This window comes from Lepidochelys kempii, chromosome 3 (assembly GCF_965140285.1).
Source record: "Lepidochelys kempii isolate rLepKem1 chromosome 3, rLepKem1.hap1, whole genome shotgun sequence".
In the NCBI taxonomy this organism is placed as follows: Eukaryota; Metazoa; Chordata; order Testudines; family Cheloniidae; genus Lepidochelys; species Lepidochelys kempii.
Window position 1 is genome coordinate 114,521,307 of NC_136382.1, and position 18,514 is coordinate 114,539,820.

The following is an 18,514-nucleotide window of genomic DNA, read 5'->3' on the forward strand; positions in this document are numbered from 1 at the left end:
AAGGTCACATAATCATACAAATGTATAGAAGTAGGATGAACTTACATAAAAAAGCATAGCTGGAAACAAATGGGGTGCAGATAAGAAGGTACTGATGATGATATACTGAGCATTGATAAGACCAGTTTTAGACTACAGATGCCAAGCTTTTGGTTCAGCCGCAAAAACAACTCTTAGAAACTTGGAACTGCTGGCACAACATCATCATCATCAGAGTGTGTGCTGCAAACAGCCACTGCGGAAGCACGTATCTAAGGATGAAACTATTAGCTCTAACCTTTCAGGCTAAGGTAAAAGGGAATCATGACAATGGAAGTACACAACTGATTTACAAGTATTACTAAGAGCTTAGTAGACAAAGTGATATGGATTGCCACAGACTGCCTCATACTCATCATCCGTCAGTCAACCAACCATCCGTTATCACTGTTCCCATTACGCCTCTGGCGTTTAGGGCAGCAACGAAGCTCCTCCATTCCTGTCTGTTTCTGGCAAATCTTTCAATTGTTCCCCAGTTGTGCCCTAGGGTTTTTCAGCTCAGCTTCTACAGCTCTTCACCCATGTTGTTTTCGTGCAGCCTTGTTTTTGCTTGCCTTCAGGTGTCCATCTTACTGCTAAAACACATGGCCAATCCATCTCCAACACCTCCTGGGAATGATGGTGTCATATTTTCTTGGCTGCACCGTGTGATCTTCGTTTGAGATTGTTCTGGGCCAAAAGATAGAGGATTTTTCTGAGGTAGGCTGTATGGAATGAAGACAATTTGGATGTGTCATACTCTCTCATTTCCCCAGCATTCTGCACAATAAAGTAGTGTTGAAAGTACGCAGCTCTGATAAATCTCGAGTTTGGTTTTGGTGCTGTATTTTAATGATTTCCAGACTGTATTTAAGCTTCTGAAGGTGTTCCTGGCTTCACTGATTCTGTTCCAGATATCCTGGCTTGTTCCACCCTCCTGGCTGATGGTGCTGCCCAAGTACATGAATGTTTTTACATTGGTGAGAACATGATCCTCTATCCGTACTGGTAATGGTGAGACAATATTAAAGGTCACGATATCGGTCTTATTGCGGTTGATTTTCAGTCAAATTTGCTGGCTGAATGTGTTGAGTCTAGTTTTTTCTTGTATATGGGGTTGAGTATGTGATAGGAGAGTGAGATCATCTGCGAAGTCTCTGTCTTCAAGGGAGGAGAAGGATGTTTATTTAATGCCTCTTGGCATGTCTTCTGTTGTACACTGCATTACCCAGTCAATGGTAATGTTGAAGAGGATTGTAAACATGACTCACCCCGATGTACTCCTGTTCTGACTTCAAAACTGAGCTCACTGTGATCAACATTGCATGTAAAGTTGGAATAGAAGCTTTTGATTATGTTGATTATATGGAGAGGGATTCCATATGCCCACAGAATGCACCATAGGCTGGTCCTGTGAATGCTATCAAAACCCTTCTCAAAGTCTATTAAGTTTATGTAGAGTTGCCGTTCCCATTCTAAGCATTGTTCTGTTATGTTTCATAAAGTTAAGATCTGATCTGTACATCCATGCCCTTTCCAAAAACCAGCTTGCTCTTGTCTGAGAATACTATCATCTGCCTCTGATATATGCTGGATTATGATCTTGCACAATACCTTGCTTTGCACAGATAAAAATGTTATACCATGCCAGTTATTACAATCCCTAACAGTTCCTTTCTTTGGTATCTTCACTATAACACCTATTGGTCCACTCATCTGGCACTTTTTCCCTTTCCCAAACTGACATAAACAGAGGGACCAGGATAGATGCTGCTAACTCAGGATTTACCTTGAACAATTCTCCATTCAAGTTATCCTTGCCAGGAGCTTTCCCATTTTTTAAGGAGTTGATGGCTTCAATCTCTTCCTTAGTTGGGGTGTCTGTATTGATATCAAGATCTTCTGCCTCCTGGATGTTTGCTTCCTCTTTAGGTGGCTCCCTGCTCAGCAATTCTTTGAAATGCTCTGTCCAGTGCATTTCTTGTTCTTTTTCTGGTGCCAATAGGTGGCCTTGTTAGTCCCCGATGAGAGTGTTTGTTGGTGTCTGCTGTTTACCACGGATAAGCCATGTAGACAGTTCCTTGTTCACCACAAGCACCTGAATCCTCTGTTTGTGTTGCCAGATCATCAATATAATGTCATTTGTCCGCTCTCACAAGGCATTTGACCTCCCGGTGTGTCTTGCTATACTGCTGGTGGTATTTGTCTTTGTAGCTTCTGGGATTTTGTCTCTAAAGCTTTTTTTCTTCAGGGCTCATCTAGTTTCTATGGCATTCCATGTGCTGGGAGTAATCCACCCCTTTCTTCTCTTCTGCCTGTAGTCTAGACAGGTTTCACTGCTCCATTTATAAATTATTGTTACTTTGTCCCACTTTTTGTTGATCTCATCTGCATTCCCCTCCTCTTCACTCTCTGCAAGTGCCTGAAACTGGTTCTTTAACTGCAGAACGAAGGCTTTCTGTATTTCAGGGGACTTTAGCTTGTCAACGTCATAACGTCTATGTCCCTTGTTTGATGGACCCACACTTCTCAGTTTTAGCTTGATGGAGGCTGTCACAAAGTGGTGGTCACTGCCAACATCTGCTCCCCTTCTCACTTTCACATCTGTCAGTGAGTGTCGCCATTTGTCAACGATCATTATATCGTCAATCTGCTTCTTATGTCTGCCATTTGGAGAACACCATGTCAGCTTATGAATTTCACAATGTTGAAATAGGGTTCAGCCAATGACTAGGTCATTCATATTGCACAAATCAACAACTCTCTCCGTTTTCATTGATGGTGCCACACCCATGTCTTATCATTGCTCTGTCGTTGTTTGCGTTGTCCTTACTGACCTTGGCATTCAGGTTTCCCATGACAATAGGTCGTGGCATGATCCTCTCTCTAACTCTGCCTGTAATGCAAGGTAGAATTTGTCCTTTGCTTTTTCATCACTGTCATGTCAGAGCATAGCACTGAATCAGGGTGATATTATTGTGTTTCCCTTTCAGTCTAGCTCTCATAAGTCTGCTGCTGATGGACTTCCACTCAAGCAGGAAACGCTCCACTCCCTTCTTCAAAAGGATGGCAACACCCTTTTGGTGCTGTCCATCATCCTGTCCAGAATACAGCAAAGTTTCATCCTAGGTTGTTAATCTTCCTGATCCCATCCATCTGCTTTTACTGACACCCAGAATTTGTAAGCTGTAGCATCTCATCTCTGCTGTGACCTGAGCTAGCTTCCGTTTTGTAAATTGTCCGTATGTTCCAAATACCAAGTTTGGTTTTTGTCTTGGTGTTGAGCACTTTAGTCTTCATGCCAGTGGCTTCCTTTTGACTTTCAGCACTGCCAGTCATACAGATCACTGACTTCTGCAGGCCATCACACAGTAATGGTTAATTTCTCCGCCACTGTTTCCATAACATATTTTGTTTTGTTTTTACCAGACAGGGTTGTTAGCCCTGTGCCTAACCCCTAACCTGGACGGCCAGGGTGTCTTCATACTCTCAGGATCAAAAAAATCGTTAAAGGAGGCATATAAAAATAAAAAAACAAAACTAAAGGTTTTTAGTCACAGAAAATGAGATTTCAGTTAGACAGTTATTCCTCCATTGGTGGATTTGGAATTGTTTGGGAAAAAAGAAAAAAAAATGAGGGAAGGAAACAACCCACACATTATGACCAATGAAATTTCTGAATTTATTTATGAAAAACGGGCCACCTTTCCCAAGTTTATACAGACGAACTAAAAGATGACAACACTGGGTAGAGTAGTAGTTGTGGTCCTAGTTTTGGAATCCAGAAATCTAAAAGGCTATTGAATTATGTGAACGTACTGATGGCTGAACTAATGGGACTAATGTTGGCACTAACCTGGGTAGGAGATGAGTGACTGACTGCAGCTGTAATTTTATCTAATTCCTTGTCAGGTATTAGGACACTCAGAACAGGGACTTCAGAAAGCAGAAATGACATAAATGAATAACGTTCCTAACTACGGAAATAATGCAAGCAGGTAGCTGTGTAACAATAGAATGGATTCCATCTCATAACGGAATACCTGGAAATGAGATGGCTGACAAAGCAGCAAGACAAGCTCTAAAAAAATGAGGAGGTGGATATTAAGATACCCATAAGTAGACAAGAATTTAAAAGTGTGATCACAAAGGAGCTTGCGAAGGAATGGCAAGAATTATGGACTAAGGAAATAAAAGGTTTTATGATAAATGCTAAAAAAATCAAAGATCCCACACTCCAGTCATGACAGAAAAAAGCAAAGTAGTGATTTTTAGAGAGTTAACAGGTCATTGTGTCTTAAATGATAAGGTAAACTTATTAAAGACACTTAAAAAGACAGACTGTACTTTGTGTAAAACCAAAGAAACTGTTGACCATATTCTATGGCACTGTGTGCAATATTCTATGGAAAGAAAGTTTCTTTATGAAAAATTGAGACAACTTGGAATCAAAGATTTTTCCCTAAAGGGGAACATCAGGGAAATGGAATTGTGCACACACAAAAAAGCCTTGCTGCATTTTCTTAAGGTTACTAGACTGAGTCAAAGGATATTAAGAAAAAAGTTGGCCTAAAAATGAAAGAAGAAAGTGGCTGTCATAGCCTTGTATGAGACTGCTGTGCCAAAAAACAAAAAAAAGGACAGACAGTTCAGTTCAGTTCTTGGGACCTGGAAAGGAAGGGTGCTCCTCTCTGGACAAAGGAAATTGAGGGATAGCCGGATTGTTTTCTGGCTGCAATTTTGCATAGCTGGGAAAGAGAGGACCTAAGAACCACAACTCTGAGATAAAGGTGAAACTAAAGGGGAATCAAGCCGTAAGTGGCTGCTGTTTTTAGGATCCCTGGGCTAGAACCCAGAGTAGTGGGTGGGTGTGACTGAATACATCTCTGTGTTCATACTCTAAGCACTATTGTAATAATCTTTGTACAAGGTACGCCTTGTAAGGTATCATTTGAAAACTCAATTTGCTGGTCAATATTGTCTTGATAAAATGTGTGCGTTATAACTTAACATAGTGTTATGATTCCCCTGTATGATGTTATTAACACACGTTCCAAACCTCACAGCCCTGCCCAGCCACAAGTTAGGTCTGTCCGAAACAAAGGAAGGAATGTGTGCGTGCCTTTGTTTGCATTTAAGCAGTAAACAGTGTCATCAACCAGGAAGGGAAAACAAAGGAAGTTCAAACAAGTGGAAAAAAAAACCCAACAGGGAACATCCTTCCATGTAGACTCTTTGTCTCCTGGTTCTCAGCTGCAAATGTTTTTTAAAGAAGGGGGCTGAAACTATAAAAAGGAGGGACAAACACACCAAGGGACCCCTCTTTCTCTCCCTGCCCGTCGCCTCCTCTGCAACTGTGAAGACAAAAGGAAATAGCCAGTGGACTCTGAAGGAGGGGTCCTGACCTGAAGAGTTTGGTCAATAACCTTGCTGGAAATATGTGGTGAGAAAGTTTGCTTTGCAACTAAGGGCTAGTCTACACAGGCAACGTTAAAGCACTGCCACGGCCGTGCTTTAACATTCCTTGTGTAGTGGCAGAGCGCTGGGAAAGAGCTCTCCCAGCACTCTTAAAAACAAAACAAAAAAACCCCACCCCCATGAGGGGCGCAGCTCCCAGCACTGGTGCACTGTCTACACTGGCACTTTACAGTGTTGAAACTTGCTGCACTCAGGGGTCTGTTTTTTCATACCCCCGAGCGAGAAAGTTGCAGCGCTGTAAAATGTCAGTGTAGACAAGCCCTTAGATAGTTTAAGTAGGTACCAATCAGAGTTTTATCTTTATTCTTCTTGTAACCATTTTGTCATTTAAGCCTCATTACTTATACTCCTTAAAATCTCTTTGTAGTTAATAAGCTGGTTTTAGTATTTTATCTAATCCAATGTGTTTAAGTTAAAGCGTCTGGGTAACTATTTAAAGTAATAAGCGGTTATATTATTTCCTTAATGATCTCTTGCACAGTACAAATGTCCTGAAGTCCATTAAAAGGGTGGGCAGTAAAGGACATACATTTCTGGGGGAAGATTCTGGGGGTGTGTTGGGTCACCTGCAGTATAACCAAGGCTGGGAGGAGCCAGGGTGTAGCTGGGAGGCCGCAGTTACACACAGGTACTCAGGGTGTGGAATACATGCTGGAAAGCTGTCTGTGAGCAGCCCAGGAGGGAGTTACTACAGCAAAGCATTGTAAGGCACCCAAGGTTGCAGGGCGGGGCTGTGTCAGCCCCCCACTAGTGTGGACTGTGCCCTTGTATGTTACAGCAAGCCCTGGTTCCCCTTCTGGCCCCAGGTAAAGTGGGGTAAACCCCAGAAAGGGTACCAGGCTTATTTGGGAATCTGAACAAAGGGCCCAGAGCTGGGGCTGAAGACCCAAGAAAGAGCAAATAGACTGTTTAGTTACTGGACTCTTACATACCCATGAAAAAGTTCATTTGAACTTTGTGACTTGGCTGAAGAGTGACGCCACTGAAGACCCATCAAGGTCAGCTGGCAGCCTGCAAGGGGTGCCAAGGGTGAGAAAAGGACTGTATTACTGCATCCAGCCACTAGGAGGTGCTCAAGTGAGTACCCCTTTACACTGTTAAATTGCTTATCTCACAAAAAGGATGTTGGGCCAACACTCTCGCTCTCTCTCACTCACACGTGCCATGGCACTGTTTGAGAGAAGTATGGTACTGAGAAGGGCATACTGTAAGAGAGCAAAAATGGTAAACTCTTGACAAAGCATGAACAAATGACTAGTTTGGATTATTGCATGAAACTAAAATCAGATCTTACAATATTCAGCCTCTGTGAAAGAAACTAACCATATTTCTAAGCCAAAGGGTATCACCTAGTTGTGCATAGTGCTTATTCACTTAAAACTCTCCTCTCACTTTATAGAATTAGAAAGTTTTGCACAAATTCTGACTCTGCTTTTTCAGCATGGTAATGCTTGTAGGATTACACAAACTACTACTTTTGCCCATTACTATTACATAATTTTAAGACCTGATTTTCTTAATTACCTTCATTTGTGTTTCCAGTGGGGTTTGTGCCAGAAAGGGAGGCTGCCCCACCAACATTTCAAAGAGAATTACTCCAACACTCCACCAATCGCACAGTTGTGTATATCCTGAAACAAAAGCAAACTATAAAAATGAAACCAGTGCTTTGGTTACTTAAATTTACATTTAAATGGGTAACCAACGTATCAAGTATTTGTTGCATTATCTTCAAGATTAATAATAATTTAGTACTTATTTTTGACCCAGAAAAGCTTAAGAATGGCCATACTGGGTCAGACCAATGGTCCATCTAGCCCAGCACCCTATCTGCTGACAATGGCCAGTGCCAGATACTTCAGAGCAAATGAACAGGACAATTATCAAATGATCCATCCCCTGTCATCCAGGCCCAGCTTCTGGCAGTCAGAAGCTTAGGAAAACCCATAGCATGGAGTTGCGTCCCTGACCATCTTGGCTAATAGCCATTGCTGGACCTATCCCTCCATTAAACTTATCTAATTCTTTTTTGAACTAAGTTACACTTTTGGCCTTCATAACATCCCCTGGCAACAAGTTCCATAGGCTGTGTATTGTGTGAAAAAGTACTTCCTTATGTTTGTTTTAAACCTGCTGCCTATCAATTTTTTGGGGTGACCCCTTGTTCCAGTGTTATGTGAAGGGGTAATACCACTTCCTTCTTCACTTTCTCCACACCATTCATGATTTTATAGACCTTTATCATATCCCACTTAGTCATCTCTTTTCTAAGATGAGCAGTCTTTTTAATCTCCTGTCATATGGAAGCTGTACCTTACCCGCCTAATAATTTTTGTTGCCCTTCCCTGTACTTTTTCCAATTCTAATACAGATTTTTATTTTTATAGAGGCCTTATGATATTCTCTGTCTTATTATCTATTCCTTTCCTAATAATTCCTACCATTCTGTTAACTATTTTGACTGCCAATGAGCAGATGTTTTCAGAGAACTATCCCTGATGACTCCAAGCTCTCTCTCTTGAGTGAATAAAATTTCTTTTTTAAAAATTGGCCTTACATTAGCTACCTGGTACAGAGGCTGATATAAGCGATAGGTTACATTTCACAATTAGTAGTTCTGAAATTTTATATTTGAGTTTCTTCAGGACTGTTGGGTGAACATATCCTGTTGATTTATTACTGTTTAATCAATCTGTTCCAAAACCTCCTCTTATTGACACCTCAATCTGGGACAGTTCCTCAGATTTGTCACCTAAAAAGAATGACTCAGTTATGAGAATCTCCCTCACATCCTCTGCAGTGAAGACTGATGCAAATAATTCATTTAACTTATCTGTTACTGGCTCCATTATTAATTAATCTGTACAAGTGCTGGTCTTCAGAAATGGCCAAAGCCTTTAGACATCAGTCATTTTGCAAAGGGATCCAATTAAAAAGCTTTACCTGTTCGTAAGAGTACTTCTGGTGCAATATAATTAGGTGTGCCAACAAGTGAATGTGCCAAACAACGTTGATGCTGCCGTGCTGCCCTACGCTCAAGTGGCTTAAGCCTGTCTCCACATCTGCAGTTTGCTGGATCGCCCCATTCATTACTAAAATCCATGCTGTCTTGACGTGAATGGTCACCTACAATATAAAAATGAAAGCGCTAATATTTTGGGGTTTTACCCCTTAGTTGAGCTTCTCAACTAAGACCAGTTTCTCTCCAAATTCTTTAACATTCCTTTTTTATGAACACACTCTATTCTAATGAATTAAAGTACTTTAAAATAAAAATAATTAAAAGTGAACTTGTAAAGAACTTAGAATATTGAGCTTGTGTGCTTTTTTTTTTTGCTTATGATGTAAAAAAGAGTGCCTGAAAGTTATTTTCTTTTGTTTGTTAAAAATTGGTTTTTTTTCCTAACAAATAATAGGAAATGTCAATTCTGGTCTTCCCTAGTTTTGCTGAAGAACTTGTTAGAAGTACAGGATGTATATGGTTATTTCTCTCACCTGCAGTGAAGGAGGGCCATCTCCAAAATATCAATCACTGAAGTTAAACAGGTGTTTAAAAATTAGAAAGTTTTTAAAAGTCTGATTAAAAATCTTACCTATCACAATTGTTCAAATTTCACTCTCTTGCCTTATGTAATGTCATCCCTCTTGCTACTTCTCCAATCACCGTAAAATATACCAGGCTAAAGAGGAACTGAATTCTAGTGTAAAAACAAGCCAGAAAAGTGGGTTTTGAAAAAACTATTGAAGAAAAAAGGTACAAGCCCAATTTTCATTTAATTCTTTGCAGGTTACCTATAAGAAAAAATAACCGTAAAACGAAGAAGGAATCCAGATACTGCCACTTGGAGAACAAAATGCAAAATTATCTTTGCCATAAGCTTCCCGCAACTACCCTGAAGGCATTAAATAAACTTAAATCTTTTTTTAAAAGAAGCTCACTTACTGAATTTCCACACAACTGCAGAAGAGGGATGAAGATTGTAGATCTTGGGTAAAATTGTCAAAAGTGCCTACATGACTTAGGCTCCTACATCCCATTTTCAAAAGTGACTTAGAATTTTTGTACTGATATAACTATTTCAGTTAGATTTTTTTTTTTTTAACCAAAATAGTTAGATCAGTACTACTTCAAGTGTGCACACTGCTATACTGGTTTAGCTTATTCCATTTCCTGTATGGGTATTAAATTCAAACTTTTTTCATGTTGTGTTCATCTTTCTACTCATACTTATTATTCATAAATTAGCATGGAATGCTACATCAGTTCAGATAACAAAAATAGCTACTTACCACTTTGATAGTATTTGGAATCATGCGTCCATCGAAAACCTGTACAAAGCCCGAAGTCAGTCAGTTTAATATGACCATCACGATCAATCAAAATGTTATCAGGTTTAATGTCTCTGTGAATGAAGCCCATCTTGTGAACACTTTCAACTGCACAGGTCAGCTCTGCTATATAGAACCGTGCCAGATTTTCTGGGAAGACCCCCATTCTAATTAACAGGCTCATCATATCACCTCCTGGAATGTAATCCATTACAAAGTACAAATTGTCCTTATCTTGGAATGAATAGTACAGGCGAACCACCCACTCATTGTCAGCCTCTGCAAGGATATCCCGCTCAGCTTTAACATGAGCAACTTGGTTCCGAAGCAGCACATCTTTCTTCCGCAGGGTTTTTGTTGCATATAAAGCATTAGTGTCCACTTTCCTTGCTAGGCAGACCTCTCCAAATGCCCCAATCCCAAGAGTCTTAATTTTTACAAACATTGATTTGTCCATTTTAGCCCTTTTGAGACGAATGTAGTTAGACTCCTTCTGGCACAGCATTTTTCTCATTTGATCCTGGGCATCTTGGGACAACCCAACCTATGTAACAAAGTTAAATTTCACAAGTTAAAAACACTTTTCGCTTTGTGGTGATCATCATACATTAGAAGGTTCAAGCAAAGTAAAGGAAAAACTTGCATGTAAAATGAGGAATAATACTTGACGTTTTTTCCCTAACACACATTAGGTCTCTATAAAAACACTTAAGGTTGAAACAAACAACCCATAAAATGTGCAACCTAAGGGACAGTTATAACAACAATATGCACAAGGTGCCATGCACCACCATGCTCTTGATTAAGGGAGCCATTTTTGGGAAGGGAATAGGGTGGGAGAAAAAGACAAGCTGATGGTGGTTGCCTTCCATGCCCTTTGTAGAAGAAATGGGTTTGTAGGACAGGAGGGAGGCCATTAGTAACCCACTATCCTTCACAGAGATTTTCCCACATGGGAATACTTCCCTTACATATTAACAACTGTACAGATTTGTCCATGACACTCTGCATTACTGGAGTCATTACTTGCTTGATTCCTAACACAATGAACTGAATGTATTGCTCTGTAGATTTTCCAATTAGTTATCCACTGATTGATCACTCATTCTTTGCACACTTAATTGTTTTGGCATAACTATTTCCATTTGGTTCTTAAAGGTGTCCTTCTGCCCTATTTTGCTTCTTATGAAGTAGCAAGCCACAACGAAAGGTGGTTCTGCTTGTGTTTTTACATTAAGAAGTCAAGTCTTGTATATCACGGAAGACACTACAGTGGTTGGAGAACTAATGAAACTATCAAACAGAAACCAAGATAGTAAAAGGTGAGCAATTGAGAGAAGATTTTCAGTCAGGATGTTTAATACTCTTGTTTTAGTTAATTATTGTTTAACGCAAATTACTAATTAATATTTTGATAAAGGGTATCTTTGTTGAAGATTCTACACCATCTTTTTAAGTAAGGTATTAAACTTAATAAAAATGCTCTGGAACCCTAAAGAGATCCCATATAAAGATAATTTAAGACAAAATAGGCAAACAAAAAGAAGAAAGAAATGAGGGAGAACAAGAACAACAGAAATCACGGTTACATAGGTAGCTACAGTTTAATGATTCCTGAAGGCACTTTTTGTTTTAAAAAAATAAAATCAACTATCCAACTCTCATAAAACCAGACAATAGCAGATTTCTTACAGGCATCACAGCAACAGTGGGTCTCAAGCAGAGATTTAAAAATCTGACTTTGTATCTGTCCATACATCAAAAAACCTGGTGCAGTCCTCACCATCTCCAGGTTTGACTACTGCAGCCACCTCCTCTGTAGCCTTTGAACACCCATGATGCTCTCCTTTGGCTCCATCAAAACACTGCCAAGATCATATTCTTTGCCCATCAGTCAGACCATTCCATCCCCTCTAACCTCAGTGTACTAGGCTCTCCTTCCTCCATGGCATCAAATTTAAATGTTTTGTCCTTATCTTCCAGAACCTCCAAGCTTCTGCTCTCCACTAGCCTTATCTCTTCATGTTGCTTGACAACCCCTTTGCTCCATCAAAAATCTCAGCATCAATACCTTATTTATCTTCTTTCCCCCAAAAAGACCTACACACTTTCCTCCATGCCACCCACACTGTACCTCAAACACCCTTCCTGAGCTGATCTGCAAAGTCCCCTCCTTCACCTAATTAATATTGCTTTTAGGACCCACTTCTACGATGGCTACAAGAAATTAACCTTGAAATATATTAATTTTAAATTATACATACATACACCCCCCCCCAAAAAATACGCCATTCTCTTTACTTCATGCCATACACTAGCTCTTTCTGAATAGCCATGTGATCTCACTGACATCACCTCTAATTTCCTTCCCTATGGTCTTGTTATTCCCTACATCATGACTAATTTTGTTTTCACACTCTTCAGGGCAGAAGTATGTGTGTTCTGGCAGGTGCCTCGCACCACTTTTGGCACCATTAGAAAGAATAAGATAATATAAGCAAGTGCATACCTCCAAAACACATTACTACTCCACCTGTGACACAGCTGCTCCACGCCCAAAAAACCCAGTTCTCTCCAATACGCACCTTCCTTTAGACACCTGCCCTCCCACCAGGGAATACATACTGGCTGAAACATTATGGTGGCCCTTTTCCCTCAGCTTCCTGCAGAAGGAGAGAAATGAGGAAATCCACTCCTGGTTTAATCCTCTTAACTCTCCTGCAAATAAAGATGAAAAAGTGCTAAGGGAGACAAATGGCCATCAAGTTTCACTTCTCTTCCTACTCAAGATGTAAGGTGAGTTGGCCTATTCCAGTCAGATTTCTCTCCCATTGCGTACTAAAGGGAGCAGCTTCTCCCCCCATGACACCCCATTTTTCACTATCCAACCCCCAAAAAAGATCCTCCTTTTGAATTAAACACATTTTGTGTGAATTGAGCACAATTACCATAAAATATATTTAGCGTAAATAAGAAAAATAAAATTTTGATTTTAATTGACTATGTTAAGCATGCAGGGAAAAAAATCATTACCACTAAGAGGGATGTGTGTCAACATAACTAATTGTGCTTACACCATGGCAGAGCACACTCAATAAAATGCTCCAAATAAGAAATGAAAGTGAGGTTTGCAAATCAAACTTAGTGATCTTGCACTTAAGTACCCAAATGTAATATTAAAAAATACATCAACTTCATGCTTTAGTTTTGATGCAGGTATACATGCAGAGTCCTTTGGAAAGGGTTCATGCTATTCTTAATATAATACTGTTTCTCCAAAGTCTTACTTGCCCACACAGTAATGGAGGCTATAGAAGTCAGCAAAGCTTCCAACACCTTAAGAGTTTAAAATCAGTTGTTAGTGAAAGTGAAAAGGAAAAAGAAGACTAAGAATAAACATCTAGAGAGACTTTCAGGAATAAATCTTATTTGCTAACATTTACTTAGGTTGTGATTAAGTAGACACTTATATAAGAGTACAGTTTAAATCAAGATTTTTTTTCAGAGCAGGAGAATGTGGATTTTGAAATGACGGCTCAGTCAAGCAAAAAAAAAAAAAGGTTTCAGATAAAGGTATCAATTTCAAACAACCATTTGTCTAAATTCTGTTACCTACTATTATTCTCAGAAAAACTAAGATTACAAATAAAGCCTAAGATGATTGCAAAAATCATAGCTAAAATTCTCTCTGTATTTTCTTGTTTTAATGTGGGTATTTCTCAATGTTTTCTATAAAGTCAGTTTCACTGTTTCCCCTGTTGTGCGGGTCTTTACACGGCAACAAGGAAGACAAAAGTTTTAGTATAAAATGTGACTGTAAAAAACACAAATTGGAAAGGGTCATCAGATGCATCATCGAAAGCCAGTTTTTACACTAAAAGCTGTCTTTTTTTTTTTTAACTTCTATTAATAGAACGTGTACTCTTGGGCCAGTGCTAGATAAAGGAGTATAGGCTTTACAGAACTGTGGCATTTTTGTTGCACGCTGTAGTGTTTTAAAGTGCAGATTAAAGTGAGTTTTAAATTCCCTAGCCAAGATTTAGTTAATATACTATGGTGGCCAACCCTGCATTCCTTGTGTACCCAGATCTCTCACTGATATTATAGGAATTTTGCACACTATGGAAGGACTATGGAATAGAGGATCAAACCTTCTGTATATTTAGCAAAATCTGACTCTAATATTTAGAAGTATAATTCATTCTCTACTTCCAAATACTTTACTTGGGTAGAAATAACCTACAACTCAGCAAACAGACAGTGTCTCTTTTTGTTCTATAATATGCCTTTTAAGCACTTTTGAATGTTGAATAACATGAAATACATTTTTAGAATGAAATTTCCTGGACAAATACCATCACACAGTGGTGTCAAACTGGTGAAAGTGAAGGAAGTAATCATTCTTTGGGGCTCTATATGGAGACTTTAGCCAGTCCTATTACCATTTTTTCCTAAATTGCATCTACAAAAATCTTAAATAATACTTAACTGTGACAATTTTAACAAATAGTTTCCCCCAAATCACCATTAATATCATCCATGAGAAAAACGTGGGAGCTGTGCAGCTAAGCCCAATGCAAGCTTCAATAAATTTACTTCAGCCTCCTCATAAATGACTGAGATGATAAGTGTTTAGAATATAAAATATTTTTGGTTTGCTTGATTAATTTAAAATTATACTTTCCAAAGAGGAATGGGATTACCTAAACACATACTGAAAGGCTGGCTGCTTCTTAAACATGTGGTCAAACTAAAAATGAACTTCAATACCAAAAGATACTACAACTGCACACAAAATTGTAGTATAACCAAGAAACCTGTCTAGATATGCAGTTTTTAAAAATGTGTACTAAAAGATAAGTAGTTCCATTCAAATATTAAAGAAAATAAAAGTTTTACCCGCATCATTTCATTCTCTAGTTGTTTCTTGCGATGCAATCGTTGCTGATGAGACTTGAGTATGTTTTCCACATGTTGCTCCATGAAGAATTTAAAGGCCTGAGGAGAATAGCTCTGAATGCGAGACTCCCTTCGCTCTTCATCTCTCTTATTTTTCCTAACAGGAACAGGTGAGGTTGTTATTTGTTTTTTTTCTTTATCTGTCCCATCAATACATTCATTATTCTTTTCACTCTCTTCTTCCTTAGGTAAACTGGGATGATCTTCTTTGTTAGGTTTGGTTCCTGTCTCATATGGACTGACGGATGGATTCTGGTGTAGCAAGTGTTTTGGATAAGGTGGTGGAGGACCTTGGTAATTTGGAGCTTCTGTAACAGGTGACATAACTGCCATGTTAGTAGATGGACTCTCAGAGAAGGGGACTGGTTGGACAGCTTGCATTGGCTGTGACATCCAAGAAGGATGAGTTGGTGCTAAGGCAGTCTGCAGCTCTGGCTTTAATACTCGCATACTTTTTACTGGCTGCTGAATGGGAGCTGGGGTTATAGCTGTTACTGTGGTGGCTGAAGGCTGAGAACTGCTAGAGTGACTCTGTCTATTTCCATGAGGGTTATTGAAAGAATTTGATCTTACTGGAATGTTGGGTTGCCATGTAGGGATTTCATGTCCACTGCCAGGTGGTGATTGGGGCGGAGCAGATGAAGGCTGTGACCAGGACATTGGTATTCCAGGTAGATTTATATTGTAAAGTTCCATGTTATGGCTGTTTCTATTTGGCACGATCATGGACTGAGGAATGTTTCCATTGGTGTATGCTGAAGGAGGAACAGATCCTCCTGCTTGCATCTGCAATGCTGTAGGACTTTGCCTGTTAGTTGCAGATATTGGGTACGGAGGGGGTGGCTGACGATTGACCGAGTTCCCAGATACAACATTCTGATGAACCATGAAATCAGTCTGACAATTGCCATTTTGCATTCCAGCTCTTCCTGATGGAAAACTAAACTTGCTATTGGCAGAACTCTGCATGATTATTGGTTGCCTACCAAGTGGAACAGAATTAATGCCTCTTTGTCCCTGCGTAGAAGAACTTATGGGTGACGGATTCATTGGTGGGGGCGGATAGCCATCCTGCCATGCTCCTGGTGGTACTGGAGAAATGCGAGAAATCATATATTCCATGCTTCCAGAATAACGTTTTGTTTGAGCATTTGGTTCCCAGGAAGGAGGTGGTGGAGTTGTTCCTCTTGGTGGAGGAGTCTGCCCTCTTGGAGGTGGAGGAGGGGGAGTAACACTCCTTACTTGTGGTGGAGGTGGTGGATTCACTCTTTGTCCATTGCCAGGATGAGCCTGAGCAAATGCTGCTAATCCAGAACCAGATAAGGGCCTTCCTACATCCGACTGAGAACTTGGACTTTCTGAACGATAAGTTACACTATCTCCCAATGGAGGGCCATGTCTCGGAGGTACCAAGGACTCTTTAGAACCTTTCCAGCTCTGTTTACGGTTAATTGATTGCTGCACACCACCTGCTTTTACAACAGAAAAAAAAACAAAAAAAAAAACGCATAGGATTTTATATTTGTGGGGGAAAAAACTACTTGCAGCTTGCAATATTTCACTACTATTCTAATTCAGTTACTTTTCCTTTTCTTGGCAGTTACCTTACTGCTACGAAATAGATAATAAATTTTAATGTAAGCCACAATAAGTCACATGACTGATTTGTGACTAATCAGAAAGGAAGCTATCGAACTATTTCTAGCATGGAAAAGCTGAGCAAAGAAAAATGTATTGACCTACATTTTACATAACATTGATATCATAAACATTACATCAAATCAATCTTATAAAGTGACAACTTATGAACTGGACAGCTTTATAAAGTGACAACTCAGTGATGTACTTGAGGGGTTCACAACCTTTGAGTGAATTAGTCAGCTGAAAGATTTCTAGGACTTGTACACCTGTAAACAGGCACACTAAATTAAAAAGATAATGCACTTAACACAGTTAACCCAAGTGCATTACATTCCTTGTATGCAAAGTGCTGTTCATCAAAAGGTTATGTTTTAAATCAGTCTGAAAGATACTGTATGTTTGTAAGTGTAAGATAAGACTGCATAAATGCAAAATTTACAATGACCATCTCAACACTGAATTCTTAAAATTTAACTCCTTTAAGAATTACAGAGCCATCTTTTATTGGAGGTACCAGAAAGTAATTACAAGATAGAGGTCATATTATGGCATATGAACAGGGCAATTGTATGTTTAATTTTGAAAGTTTTCATTTATTATTTTCACTGCTGCAGATCAATATTTTTTCCATAAATGAAAAATGGGTAAATTGTGATAAATTGTGCAAGTAAGAATGAAAGTCCTGGCTAAATTCCAATATCCCACCAAAAGCTTGGTACAAATTCTAGTTAACTCAATTTAATAGGTTGAAAGATAGTGGATTGAAAACGAAAGCCCTGTTGTACTTTGCTAGTGTTGTTTACTATGTTATTTTCTTGTACATAAATTAACAATTTAACTGTAATTGCACAGAAATTAAGTGATATGACTTCCAAATTTAAGAAATGAATGAAAAGTATTCAACACAGGAAACGAACACCAAAATGACAGGTCTGAACAGGATTACGTATGTATGATGTTGAAAACATAACCTAAAAGCTTATTATAAACTAACGTCAAGTACTGACATTTACGTGGATTACTTTATAAATTATACTAAAAAATTTCTCCATTTTCAAGAAAAATGGAATTTCAATCACCTATTTGTTAAAGTTTATGCTTCACTTCCCGTCCATCCCCCAGTTGAGAGTGCAGAACTGAAATGTTTGGCTAATTTATGATTTCTTCCTATAAGAAAAATACCTATTGGATATACATACCTGGTGGTTTCATACCTGCATTAACAGGTCTGGCTGCTGCTGCAGCCATCTGCTCCCGACGAGGATCTTGGTAGCTCATTTTACTTATGAATTCAATTGCTGCTTCTATACTACGGCTGTTAGTTTGCTTAAGAGCTCGTACAACCATATCCTAAAGGGAAAATTAAGTTAAAAATATTTTATTTTTAAAATTAACAGAAAAAAAACAAACAGTCAAAAGCACCAACAGTTGAGATTTTCAAAGCACTGCAGGGGGATTTAGCCACACATCTTCCATTAATTTTAATAGAAAATGCCTGGCTAAATTTCACTGACATTTGTAAAGACTCAAAGCATCTCCCTGAGTCAGAAAAACTGCTGTTAAATCTCATATTGCCAAGATGCGCAGAAAAAGTTAACATTTTAAAGAGTCTCACTTTAGTGTATCTACTGTGCTGTTTGAATCTCAGAATTACTGTTACTACAATTTGTTCATGTGCCTATATATTACTGAAAGGCAGTAACCTCTACACAATTAAGGTTGCAACCAGCTTCCAATATAAGGCCCTATTTTTAGCCCCCACTGAAACTTAAAATAGTTAAAAACTGTAGAGCTGAAAATCAACTGATTTATTGTGAAAGCAAAGGAGATAATGAATTACAGGTCACAAGAAGTACTCCGATTTGAAATTCTGAATTTTACTATTACTTCAGCATTAACTCTGAATCTCCTTGTACGCTAATGCCCTGACTATATCGGAAGAAAACAGGCTGACATCAAGTAATATTAAAAGCCTTTGATGAGGTGCCTCACCAAAGGCTCTTAAGCAAAGTAAGCGGTCATGGGATAAGAGAGAAGGTCCTCTCATGGCTCATAACTGGTTAAAAGACAGGAAACAAAGGGTAGAGAT

The 18,514-nt window shown here is 39.0% G+C and overlaps 1 protein-coding gene across 11 annotated transcripts in view; it reads right to left on the reverse strand.

The window, feature by feature from the left end:
• LATS1 (large tumor suppressor kinase 1) overlaps positions 1 to 18,514 on the reverse strand; it is a 41,119-nt gene that overhangs the window by 9,811 nt on the left and 12,794 nt on the right. For 8 of the 11 annotated variants that reach the window (XM_073337621.2, XM_073337620.2, XM_073337623.2 and 5 more), the window contains 5 exons: positions 17,625 to 17,775; positions 14,725 to 16,256; positions 9,787 to 10,369; positions 8,440 to 8,622; positions 7,021 to 7,127 (listed from right to left, as the gene is read on the reverse strand). In XM_073337621.2, coding sequence (XP_073193722.1) covers positions 7,021 to 7,127; positions 8,440 to 8,622; positions 9,787 to 10,369; positions 14,725 to 16,256; positions 17,625 to 17,775 — 2,556 coding nt within the window. Of the gene's footprint in view, positions 1 to 6,428; positions 6,508 to 7,020; positions 7,128 to 8,439; positions 8,623 to 9,786; positions 10,370 to 14,724; positions 16,257 to 17,624; positions 17,776 to 18,514 lie in introns of all 11 variants that reach the window. The other 3 variants (XR_012158080.2, XM_073337625.2, XM_073337626.2) reach the window with 3 other exon arrangements.